The sequence below is a fragment of the Diceros bicornis genome, chromosome 17 (genome assembly GCF_020826845.1).
Source record: "Diceros bicornis minor isolate mBicDic1 chromosome 17, mDicBic1.mat.cur, whole genome shotgun sequence".
NCBI lineage: Eukaryota > Metazoa > Chordata > Mammalia > Perissodactyla > Rhinocerotidae > Diceros > Diceros bicornis.
The window spans coordinates 59,691,313-59,704,597 of record NC_080756.1 but is presented as its reverse complement, the minus strand read 5'-3'; the positions used below and the strand labels follow the sequence as shown (position 1 = coordinate 59,704,597).

The 13,285-nt window shown below is 37.4% G+C and overlaps 1 protein-coding gene across 14 annotated transcripts in view; it reads right to left on the bottom strand.

Annotated features, from left to right (window-relative positions):
- The window catches only part of ERC1 (ELKS/RAB6-interacting/CAST family member 1), a 544,778-nt gene that overhangs the window by 432,935 nt on the left and 98,558 nt on the right, over nt 1-13,285 (bottom strand). For all 14 annotated transcript variants that reach the window (XM_058559107.1, XM_058559106.1, XM_058559105.1 and 11 more), the window contains one exon: nt 12,344-12,760. In XM_058559107.1, the coding sequence (XP_058415090.1) occupies nt 12,344-12,760 (417 nt within the window). The remainder of the gene's footprint in view (nt 1-12,343; nt 12,761-13,285) is intronic.

The window sequence follows — 13,285 nt, the reverse complement described above, 5'->3', positions numbered from 1 at the left end:
GACTGACGACTGGATTAAGAAAATGTGGTATATATATACAATGGAATACTACTCAGCCATAAAAAAAGACAAAATCGTCCCATTTGCAACAACATGGATGGGCCTGGAGCGTATTATGTTAAGTGAAATAAGCCAGAAAGAGAAAGATAAACACTGTATGATCTCACTCATATGTGGAATATAAACCAACACATGGACAGAGAAAACTGGACTGTGGTTACCCGGGCAGTGGGGGTGGGGGGTGGGCACAAGGGGTGAAGGGAGTCATATATGGGGTGATGGACAAACAAAAATGTACAACCCAAAATTTCACAATGTTAGAAACCATTAAAACATCAATTAAAAAAAAAAAAAAAACTGACAAAAAAGAACCCGCGTGTCCTTTCCCTCCTTTTTTTTGTCCTTATTTTACTTTTCCTTTCTCCTATAGCACTTATCCTCTAACATATTATATAATTTGTTATCTGTACCATTTATTTTCTTTTTCCCTCTACAAGAATATACACTCCACAAGGCCTTTGTTTCATTCATTGATGAATCCAAAGTGCCTAGAACAGTAGCTGCTACACTGGTAAGTGCTTAATAGATATTTAAAGAATGAATGAATGAATGAATAACGAATGGTTACCAAACTTGCAAGACTTAGCTAAAGAGAGAATCTTTTTTCTTTTTTTTGTGAGGAAGATCGGCCCTGAGCTAACATCTGCCAATCCTCCTCTTTTTTGCTAAGGAAGACCGGTCCTGAGCTAACATTTGCCAATCCTCTTCTTTTTTTGCTGAAGAAGACTGGCCCTGGGCTAACATCCATGCCCATCTTCCTCCACTTTATATGGGACACCGCCCCAGCATGGCTTGACAAGCGGTGCGTTGGTGCGCGCCCGGGATCCAAACCGGCAAACCCCGGGCCGCTGCAGCGGAGCGTGTGCACTTAACCGCTTGTGCCACCGGGCTGGCCCCAAGAGGGAATCTTTTAACCCTTCTTACTCCTGCGCTGAATTATATGCACCTCCTCTTATTTCTCATACAGCTTTCTACACAGCCCTCGTTTAACCACCTACAACATTATATTTGGAATAATTTTCTACTCTAACATACCAGATTGTGAACTCTTTAAGGGCAAAAACTGTCTTTTGTATTCCTCAGACACTATGTGACAAGTAAACAATCATTAAAAATTATTTCTGGGGTCCACCCGGTGGCGCAGCGGTTAAGTGCGTGCACTCTGCTGCAGCGGCCCGGGGTTCGCAGGTTCGGATCCCAGGCGCGCACCGATACACCGCTTGTTAAGCCATGCTGTGGCGGCATCCCATATAAAGTAGAGGAAGATGGGCACGGATGTTAGCCCAGAGCCAGTCTTCCTCAAGAAAAAAGGGGAGGATTGGCATTGGATGTTAGCTCAGGGCTAGTCCTCCTCACAAAAAAGTAAAAAAAAAAAAAATTATTTCTCCTCAACATCCATTCCTCTTTTGTTGGATGAAGAAATGAGTGAATACATGAATAAATTATCAGCTAATTTCCATCTTCACCTCTCTATTGGACAACTCTCTCTACCATACCAAATAAAGGACTTCCTTGTTTCTAAACCTAACAGCTGTGGTCAGTCCACACCCTTTCTGAACTCCATCTAGTAGCTGACTTTTTTTTTTTAACCATCTAGTTAAAGGAGGAATATCTTTAAATTTTTCAATTGGCTTCCATTAAAGAATTATCCCAGCTCTAAACGCTTATTCTCTCTGCCGTTTCCCCTATCTTACCCACAGACAAACATTTTCTAAATTCCTGTCTTTGGAACTCTAAAGATCTTGGAAAGTTTCCCAAGGGATACTTGAGAGCTGAAGAATAAGTAGGACTTAACAGTAGGCAAAGTGCAAATGTAAACGGGGAAGAGATAGAAGAACTCACAGATATGTACTCAGCCAAATGTAAAACGTAAGAAATGAGGACAAATGGAAGTTGAGAATCCGGAATTGCCCTGCACGCTGCTCACATATCCCTGGAAAGTCTTTGTGAACTCCAAAATATACAAATACCTCAGCCTGAAGTCTGCTAGTCTATACAAGCTACCTATCTCATCTTCTTCATTTCCCATTCATTCTTCTATTTAATTAATTGTAAAATATTTCAGACATACAAGATCCCTTTACTCATGAAAGCAGCTTCTTTCTCTACCTCTCCATTCAAACAACTCATCAAGATCACCAATGAATTCCAGGTTGCCAAATCTGGACATATTTCTGTCCTCATCTTGCTAGAACTCTCAGAGGCATTCAAAGCACGGCCCACTCCCTCCTGTATTCGTGTTTTCTCTTGACTATTATGACACCACACTCTCCTGTTTTTCTTTCTATCTCTCCAGCTGCTCCTTCTCTGTTTCTTGTGCAGGTTTTTCCTTCTAAATTAGACCCTCAAATACTATAGTCACCAGGTGATCAGTCCTAAGCCCTTTTCTCTTTTTCATCTAAACTCTCTAATCTACTACACTGCTTAAAATTCAGTTGAGATGCTGGTTAATTTCCAGGCCTGCCCTCTGCTCTGATTTCAAGACTCATATATCCAACTGCCCATCTGACATCTCTGTTTAGATGTCTAATAGGTAACTCAAATTTATTTTATCTAAAACAAAATTCTTAATTTTCTCTTCCTTAATCTTTTTTTTTTTAATAATTTTATTTATTTATTTTTTCCCCCAAAGCCCCAGTAGATAGTTGTATGTCTTAGCTGCACATCCTTCCAGTTGCTATATGTGGGACGTGGCCTCAGCGTGGCCGGAGAAGCGGTGCGTCGGCGCGCGCCCGGGATCCAAACCCAGGCCGCCAGCAGCGGAGCGCGCGCACTTAACCACTAAGCCATGGGGCCAGCCCACTCTCCTCCTTAATCTAACCCCTCATCTGATGAATCTGATGAGAGATGAGTCTTCTCCATCTTGTTAAATGGCCCCTCCCTCCCTGTGGCTCAAGCCAAACACCAGAGTGTCTCCTTTCATTCCTCCCAGATCTTCATTTTCCACAACCAATTCAACAGCCGGTCCTAATTGTTCTATCTTCAAAATATTCCTTGAATTTATCCATTTCATTACATTTCCAGTCTAGTTTAAGCCTAGGTTACTAAAACAGCCTCTAGTTAGTTCCCTTCCATTTCCTTTGTCCATTTTCAAGAGGGCACCAGAGTAATCTCGACAAAGCATCAACAAATCATGGCACCAGTCTGCTTTAAATCCTTCAGTGAGTTTCGCATTTACTTCTCACTCTCTACAAGATCAACACGATCTCACCATAAGAGATAGAAGACTGCCCCTCCTGTCATAAACTATTTTAAAATTAGACAAAATGCATGAAATAACTTTTCAGACATTGGAAAACAAGCAGCATAGGACTATGAACCTTGAGAGAAGAGAAACAAATAAGCTGTGGCCCAGACTTGCTATCTAGTATGTGATGCAGGAATAGGAAGCCCAAACAGAAAACAGCAGTCATGCAGAGCTCAGAAGACAGATCAATGGGTAAGACTCCTAAAGACAGGGGAAATGTGCAAAGCAGAATAACACAGAGAAGGATGCTAGCCCGAAAAGAAGCAGTGTCTAATCTCACACGGACCCCTTGAGTCTTTGGCCAAATACCAAGTGTGCATGCACAGGGCAAGACTCCAAAACATCAGACAAAGAACAGATACCCGAGAACAGAACAACCACCTGAGAGCTATGAGTTGAGCAACTACCTTAACTCCCACGGGGCTGGGAAAATTCAACTTCCAAACAGCCCAAGTGGAGAGGACATCAGAGGCATTTAGTAGAGACACCAGAAAGGCCAAGCCTTAGGAGCAAAGCTAAATCGAGCCCAAGAGGGAAGGCTACCTAGACCAGCCCTAGCAGTTTAAAAGCAAGTCTTGTAAGGATCAAGTTAATCCACAATTAAATTAACCCCTGCAAGACAAAACACTTCATATAAGGAAGACAGTAAAATCCAGAACACATTAACCCAGGACAAAATCTGAACACATGAGTTCAGGCCATAATAATCTCTCACCTCTATTAAACCAACAAACTTATCAGCTTCCTCCCAGCCTCCAGTTCGTCCACATTTAATCTGTTCTCCACACTGTAAACACGGGGATCAACTGGGCACTCAGTAGATATTTAATAATATTTGTTCAATAAATGAGTGTAAAACTTTAAAATGTATAAACAAAAATAAAATGAATCCTGCTAATTGTAAATAATCTTCATCTATTAATAAAAATCCTGTAACCTATACTTTACATTTTTCATTTGGTATTTCTGTATCTACTTTAAACAATTAAAACTGCATTTCTTTGAAAATACCTCACTATTCAAATACTGAACTAATTTTATCTGACCTCTTCCCCATTACCTAGTTCTAAATTAGGCAAATTTCCAAATGCTTTAAGGTGAAACTATTATAATTTCACTTTAAACCCCAGCAAACGTGAGTAAAACATGAAGAAACCAGAAATTTATTTGAATAAAAAAATCCTTCTCTGCTAAGGAACTAGGATGCATTTTAAACCATTCACAGGCATAAAGTTTTCCTATTAAGACATTTTAAAACCTATCACTAGTAACAAATTTCCATTCAGAGGGCTACACATTAAAGCTCACTACAAACACATCTTGCAGTCAGTGAGCTGATAAACTCCCCCTTCCCACAGAGCACATCAAGCCTCTGACTCATGTACTGTTAATAAATAGAGGAGACTCTGGTAACAGAAATGAATGTGCTATCTAAACAAATGTAATAAGTAGAATAAGCTATCTGCTCACTTTATTTTACTCCTCTGGGCCTGAAAATTTTCATTCAAAAAAATTAAAGTACAAGTAGAATTATCTAGATCTTGTTATACTGTCAACTGTTGTAGACAGTAGAAAATATGTTCATTTTCTGTCATTAATTTACTAAAAAATAATGACTAAACTTAGAAAACAAACAAGTTAGGAATAAAATTTCATATTTCTCTCTTTAGTAGTTTTTTCTTTTTAAAAGTAAGTCAACTTTTACTTACAACTGAGAGAAAGGAGTATTTGTGACTGAAAAGTAGTACTTAGGTCTGAGGTTTCTTTTTTTCAAGTTTCACGTTTTAGCCTCCAGCACCCTTGGTTCAAGGGTAGAAGCTCCAGATTGCTTGTGAAGTCCCTTCACAGATTCAATCCTCCAAACAAGTTCTGGGTTTACTGTACTCACAACACAGAGGACACAGAAATGAAAAGGGAAGAGTAAACATAAAGAATCCTCACTACTTTTTCTGTATCTTAACTCAGCCAATGTCAAACAGCACTGTGCTTCAACCCTTTACCATCTCTAATAATGGCATTATTCTGAGAAAACTTATCTTCTTGTCAAAATGGAAATAGGGCACAAATGACACAAAAAGGCAAGGGTGGTGGTGGTGGGGGTGGAAATAACCTGAATAAATAAGGTATGCAACTGTTCTCGTTTTCCAAAATCACTACAAAAGAGCAAACTATCTAAGGACCCTTTTTTAGCTTTTTTAATTTTTCCTATTCTTTGCTGTTGTTTCTATTTTTTTCTATTTCTTTTTTTTCCCTCCATTCTCCTCTGCTTATACCTTAAACAATTGCCAATGATACAGACAGGTATTCCTCAGATATGCTAGTTAGAGTCAGAATTCCCAGCCTAGAACCTAGTCAAATACTAGGAGTTTTAACCTCAAACATTTCTGCAAACCTTAACATGATAGCTGTTGTACTAACAAGGTTTGTTGATTGAAATATTATAGAGACAAAAACTAGCATGCATGTAATAATGTTTTAAAACAAATCTATATTATATTCATCACAATAGCATCTACACTTTAAAAAAATAGGAGCACATACAGGTCTGAAATACATCATTTATTTGGCCTACAGACAATGCTTGGTATGCCATATGGATTGCAGATCTCAACATTCCATAGCCAACCTAGGCATGTTCTGCCAAGAGACTGAGAACCAAAATTCGGGCCCCAAACTTTGGTGTATAACAGAATCACCTGTAAAGCTTGCTAAAACTCCATACGCCCAAGCCCCATGCACTAACCAAGTCTTGATTGTAGTTCAGTATTTTTCCAATAGAGGTCTTCACTATTCTATCAATAAAGGAACGGTACTATAGTAAACAATACAAAATCTAACAATAAGCAGTCACATAACGTAATTTCCATACAAACAGAAAATTCAATGCTTGATTTAAATTTTATTTTTTCTTCTTTGGCTTTTATTTGGGGGAATTATTTACCTGTTATCTACAGAATCATGTTCAGAAACAAAACGGAAAACTAATCCAGATGTTACTGGATACAAATGCCATTTTAATGTTACTGTATTTCATCAAATCTCAGATGCCACTGATTGTAGGACACACCATTGTTTTATGTGCTAGGAAAAAAAGGGGGCAAATGCCTCCAAATAAATGATGACACAAAGCTTTATCATTCAGAATTTTTATTTTATACTGATTGCAAGAGTTCTTTTTTACTTATTTAACCATAGAGTTTAATTATATATTATTTTGAAGTGTTTTTATAACTTTCTCCATACTTTTTGTTTCAGTGCTGATTCACAGCATAATATTACTGAATACATACTGAACAACAATTAAAGTTAACATGAGAAATACCAACAATGCTCACATCCTCAACTGAAGTGATAACACAATGAACAGCTATGACTACATTTGTGAAGGTACCGGCAAATAAATCTAGCAGGACTGCTGCCTGGCTGCCAGAGATCATACAATGCCATCAAGGGTAAGAATACTCAATTTCATATTGTTTAAATGGGAAAAACTGTGAGTCTTAGAATTGATGAAATAGCAATTTTTTAAAAGATGGACAATAATCCAATGAACAACAAAACCTAGAGATACCCTGGTGTTGATACACTAGTGACAGAATGTACCACAGTCATTTCAAGTCACCATTCACCTAACGTAGATCAGAGCTGTTAGGTTCTCTACTAGACTTCCTGGTTCATTTTTTATTTTTAATGATTTTATTTATTTATTTTTTTTCCCCCAAAGCCCCAGTAGATAGTTGTATGTCATAGCTGCACATCCTTCTAGTTGCTGTATGTGGGACGCGGCCTCAGCATGGCCAGAGAAGCGGTGCGTCGGTGCGCGCCCAGGATCCGAACCCAGGCTGCCAGCAGCAGAGTGCATGCACTTAACCGCTAAGCCACGGGGCCGGCCCCCTGGTTCATTCTTGACTCTTCCTCCCCCATTTATTCTCAACACAACCAGAGTAAATTTTAAAAGCTAACCAGATTTTATCACTCCTTTGATTAAACAATAGAATGGTCTTCTCTTGTATTTTGAATAAAATTGTTGCATTATCTGCAAGGATCATGAAGGCAAGTGCTTTGTCTCGTAGAGGGCATGGATTTTGTTTTGTTCCCTGCTATTTCCCTAATACTTTGCACACATTAGTGCTCAATAAACATCTGATGAATGGAATGAAAGAATCTGGCCCTGGCTACCTGTTCAACCTCTCATCTCATGCCAGTCTTCCCCTTATACAATATGCTTTTGCCATCTAGCCTCCTTGCTGTTCCCTCAAAAATTCCTTCCCATCAGGCCTTTGAAACTGTTAACGCTTCTTCATGAAATGATTTTACCCAAATGCTCAGCAAGACTGTCTCCTTGCCTTTCTTCAGATCTCCCTTAAAGGGTACCTCCTCAAAGATGCTTAATCTGTTCACAGAAATCCCCTCCCCCAACATAATTAGACTCCATTCAATTCATTAATTTCATCTCATAATTATCAGTTTACTATCTCTCATCAGATTTTTAAGTTCTAGAAGGGCACAGACCATGTGTTCTGACATGAAAAATGTATACCTAGTGCCTATCCCAGGATCAAATACATATTAGGTGCTCAGTAGATACTTGTTGAGTAAGGGAGAAAGGAAAGGTGGTACCAAGGGCTTCTAGCATCTTATTGTTTTGGAAACAATCTTTATATGTTAGTCTAGCCACATGTTACAAAGCTTTACCCCAAATTATCATTTTAACTTTTGTTAATTGTATTTTCCAACATACACAAATTTAATTCTTTAAGGTTCTTGCTATGACAATGAAAGATTCTTTCCTATCTCAAGATTATATTAAAAGCTTTTTACTTCCATTTTCTTCTAGTGTTTTTATTTCTTTTTAAGTAGCTCTTTACTTCAACTGGAATTTTTTTGAGTGTGTGTGAGGAAGATCAGCCCTGAACTAACATCTGCCAATCCTCCTCTTTTTTTGTTGAGGAAGACTGGCCCTGGGCTAACATCCATGCCCATCTTCCTCTACTTTATATGGGACGCTGCCACAGCATGGCTTGACAAGCGGTGCATCGGTGCGGGCCCGGGATCCAAACCAGTGAACCTTGAGCCACAGCAGCAGAGCGTGCACACTTGCACCACCAGGCCGGCCCCTGGAATTTAATTTGATGCAACTATGTAACTGTTTTCCAAATAGATGGCTATTATTCCAAAACATTCATCATATACTTAAAACTATATTATTTCTAGATTCTATTCTGTTTCATTGATCTAGCTATATATTGCTGTGCCAAAACCCTACATTTTAATATCACTGGGTTTAAAACATATATATCACGAACTGTTTAAGCAAGTGTTCCTGTATTGTTGTTCTTGCAAATAAACTCCAACATTATTTGGGCACATTTCAAGAATATGCCCACTTGGATTACATTAAATTTATAGATTTGGGGAAAGTAACATCTTTATATTAAATGTTCCCATCTACACGGTAATGAAAAATCAGCCCTAACCTTTCTACCACCATTACTGATATTATTTATTCCATTTCCCACCTAATTGCACTGCCTAACACTTCCAGAATAATGCTAAACACTGATGAACACAACGATCTTTGACCTCTTCATAACTTCAATGGGTGTGTCCAGTATGTCACGGTAAGCATGATGCTATTAGTTTGAAATATGTTTACAATATACATTGTTATCATTTATTTAAATCGTGCTATAAAAGTATCATTCAATTCTTATTTTTAGTTCACTTGGTTTAGTTTTCAATAAAAATGTCTAACATTTTATCTAATGTCTTTGAGACACCTATCAAATACTACAAGGTTCTCTTTTTCTTTTAACTGTTATAAATTATAATTGTGTATGATATATTGAGGCATTCTGGCATTCATAGAATAAACTCCTTTTGGTCAGAGTATTACCCTTTTATCATAATGCTAATTCTATCTGCTAATATTTTATTTACAATTTCTGTATCTAAACTCATAAGCAAAACTGGTTTGGGGGTTCAGTTTGTTTTCTAATCTTCATCAGGTTTTAGTATCTAGTGGTCATACTGGAAAAAAAGAACTGGAAAGGCTATCCTTCTTTCTGTAAGCTCCAGGTTTAAATTTCTTTGCCTATGTTTCAACTTATTCAACTAACACTTCTTGAGTAGCCACTGTATATATGTTAGACACTGAAAATATAAAGATAAAAAAACATATATCTTTGATGCAAAAAATTAAGTGAATGATGAATAAAACATACTTGTCAGTGTACTATAATATGACTGGTTCACCTACACATACGTATAGAACTGCACAAGGAATTCTTCACAGGAGAACTGAAATTTGAGCTAAGTCTTGCAGATAAGGAGGAGAAACAGAAAGGAGAACAAGCATTCTAAACAGATGTTACTGAAGCAATCATTCCCACTTGCTCTTAAATAATTTTAATTCATATGACTGTATTTTCTATAAGATGATGCTATGTTACTAATAGCAACTGGAATCATATGTTGGTATATTGACAAGACCTGTATTTCTTTCCTCTTTATGTACGTAAGTGGGACTTGATATTTGTAGAGCTTGTTATTTGAAAATCACTCTTAAATTCATGTTTTTTTCCACCATTTTTTCAAACTCACCATATTTCTGACTGTTCTCTGCCAGAATAACACTGTGGCTTTTCACAGTCCTAAACTATTCACCATTTATTAACTCCAACACTCAAAAATAAATGGGTATAGGTTGAAATATTCAGAACAGAAGCAGTAAAAACGTAACAATCAAAGGTCATCATGATGCTGGTACAGTTTTCATGTTGCATGCTGTTTGAGATTATCACAGATTCTCTTACAATGTTCTATGGCTAGGCTCTGGGTTATCTCATTAAAATATAAAGTCTTCAAAGTAAACTGAAAGAAATCCAAGATGTGCCTATAACATAGTCGATAGAAAATTTTCTAAAATAGTAAGGTCTGGTAATTTGAAGGGCATAACGTCCATAGCTGCACATTAACCATAACAATACAGTATAAGCTGTTGGGAGGATAAACTGGTCCAATCACTCTCGAAGATAAGATTATTCCAAGTTTCTAAAATGTACACACTCTTTGATTGAGCAAATTCATTTCTAGGAATGTATCCTAAAGAAAAAAATTAATGTACAGGAATATATGATTAAGGATATTCAGTACAGGACAGTTTTAAAATACTGAAAAATTAATAGTAGTCTAAATTTTCAACAGTAAGAGATAGTCAAATAAATGCAATGGAACACTATAAATTCATCAGAAACTACAAAACTCTACACATACTGACAAGGAAATTTATCTTTGTCCACTGGTCAAGACAAATTATTAAAAAAAGTAGGTAATATTACATTATGCATAGTTCCACTATCTAACACAGTAGCCTCTAGCTGCATGTAGATATTTAAAACTAATTTGATTGATTAAATTTACTTTTGGGGCCAGCCTGGTGGTATAGTGGTTAAGTTCACCCGCTCTGCTTCGGCGGCCTGGGGTTCCCAGGTTTGGATCCTGGGCATGGACACACACGCCCCTTATCAAGCCAAGTTGTGGCAGGCATCCCACATATAAAGTAGAGGAAGATGGGCAAGGAGGTTAGCCCAGGGCCAATCTTCCTCAGCAAAAAGAAGAGGATTGGCAACAGATGTTAGCTCAGGGCTACTCTTCCTCACCACCCCCCCTGCACAAAAAATTATTTTTAAATTAGTTATATTTAAATAAAATTCAAAATTCAATTTCTCAGTCACACTAGCCACATTTCAATTGCTCAAAAGTCACATGTGGCTAATGGGTAGTGGCTACAACACTGGACAGATACAAAACGTCCTCATCACAGAAAGTTATATTAGACAATAGAGTATTATATCTTTTTAAGGGAAAGAAACATAGAAATAATGAAAGAATGTATACATAATAAAAATGACTGGAAACATATACATAATGAAAATTAACAGTTTTTACTAGGTAATGATGCCTTGGGTTTTAAGTTTTTGCTAATCTATTTTCTAATTTTACTATAATAAACTATAATGGATTTACTGTGTAATAAAATCATGTTTTTACAAAACAGTGAATTTCTCCTTCAAAAATAAAAATGTCCCCACTGTAAATAAATATTTCAGATTTTTTACAAAAGGAGAAATTATAGAACAAACTACGAATTTAGAAGTATTCTTTTAAAGTCACTGTTTTGCTGCTTTGGGAATATTCCATTGGTTTAACCTCCTTCTACACATTTCATTTAAAAAGGAATTATTCAGACTGGCACTAACACAGTTCTGAAATTTTTTTTCCCCCTCTCCAAATGTGAAAGTTATCTGAAGTCTCTGACCACATATAGAGAATTACGGCTGTTCATTTTTTTTAATTCAACGTAAGATGAAGTCCTCATTTATGCTTTCTTAAAATGAAGCATTACCTAGAAAAGTGAAAAATTATCAATAGTCACAGTGGTCAGCTAAAGTCTGAGTTTCCTCTCTAAAAAATAAGTGACAGTGTGCCTCTATTTCATTCTTTCTCACTGTGCCTCCATGGCAGCAAATGATTTTTATCACATACCTTTTACAGCAAGGCAACAGTTTCCATGGAAACCACAGGGCAAACATCCATTACTGCTGCCAAGAACTTTACAATCACACCTAAACTGAGGTAACTGCTTACTGTCTCTTACTAATATTTTAAAATTGAGCAATAGATAGCTACTCTGATTCTGGTTTTGTTACATGTATCTGTATGAACAAATCATGAGATGAGTAATCAGGAAAATTCTGTGCCTCTCTAGCAAGAAAATGAGTCTATAGAAACCGGGAGCTGGGGGCGGGGGGGAAGACCCGGAAAGTTATCAAGCTAGTATACGCATCAGTCAATGTCATCTTATACTAGAGAGCAAATCAGAATAGAAATCAGTAAAGCACGTAAATATCCAAGAAGAAATTCCCTTCCACTAGCTCAGTAGAGCATATAAATTTATCTAGGCCAAGATGCTGATTAATGAAGGAAAAACAAGACAACAATAAGTCATAACAACTGAGAAAAGTGGTCACTCACCTCTCTCAACATATTGTTCTCTTTTTCCTTCTGCTCCAAAAGGCTTTCTAGGTGGTGGACGTGCATCTCTGCCTCTGCCAGTCGTCTTGTTCTCTCATGATCTTCCTCGGTAGCCTTAGCAGAAAGTCCTTTGCTCTGCAACATCTCCAGAAGTTTCTTGATGGATTCATCCCGAGCATTTAGGGTTTGCTTCTGAGTCTCAATACGCAGCTCCATTTCCTCCAGAGTCTTTCGAAGAAGGAACAGCTCTTTGGCCTGGCGCTCATGCTCAGCCTGTAGCCTCTGAAAGTTCTCCTCCGTCAGCTCTGCAACACAAGGTTCACCAGTCCTACTGCTACTATCTTGCTGAAATAGCTGGTTCAGGTCCCTCTGGATCCGCAATTCATCCTGGAGAGCCTGGATTGTCATTTGCATGTGCTAGAACCAAGACAAAAAGGAAACTCCAAATCAGCTTTCCTCCTCCAGTAACAAAAACAGAGCAGATTGAGGGGAATCAGGCTACCAGGGTTCTCAGAACCCTGCACTTAGCAAATCAGGATTCACGTCATTCTATTTTACATTGTCTTAAAAAACGATTGAGATAATCTGTAAAATGTCAATAATTTAACTTGTGTTTATTCCCAACAGGAAACAAGTATGGCAGCTCCTCACTTTGCATAAACCATGACAAACTAAAGACACTGTTCAAAATTAATAGACAGTATTACATAGAACTGAAGAGGAGGGGAGGGGAAAGGCAGGGGAAATCTACAGGAATATAAACACATCTTACAAAAAATCTCACCAAATAATACAAAGTATATCAAAACATACATGACTTTTAAGTATTTTACAATTAAATTTACACATTAAATAATAAATACTATCATTTAATGAGTAGTCTACTAGCCAGATTGTGCCAAGCACTTTTTATGTATTAATTCATTTAATCCTCACTATGAC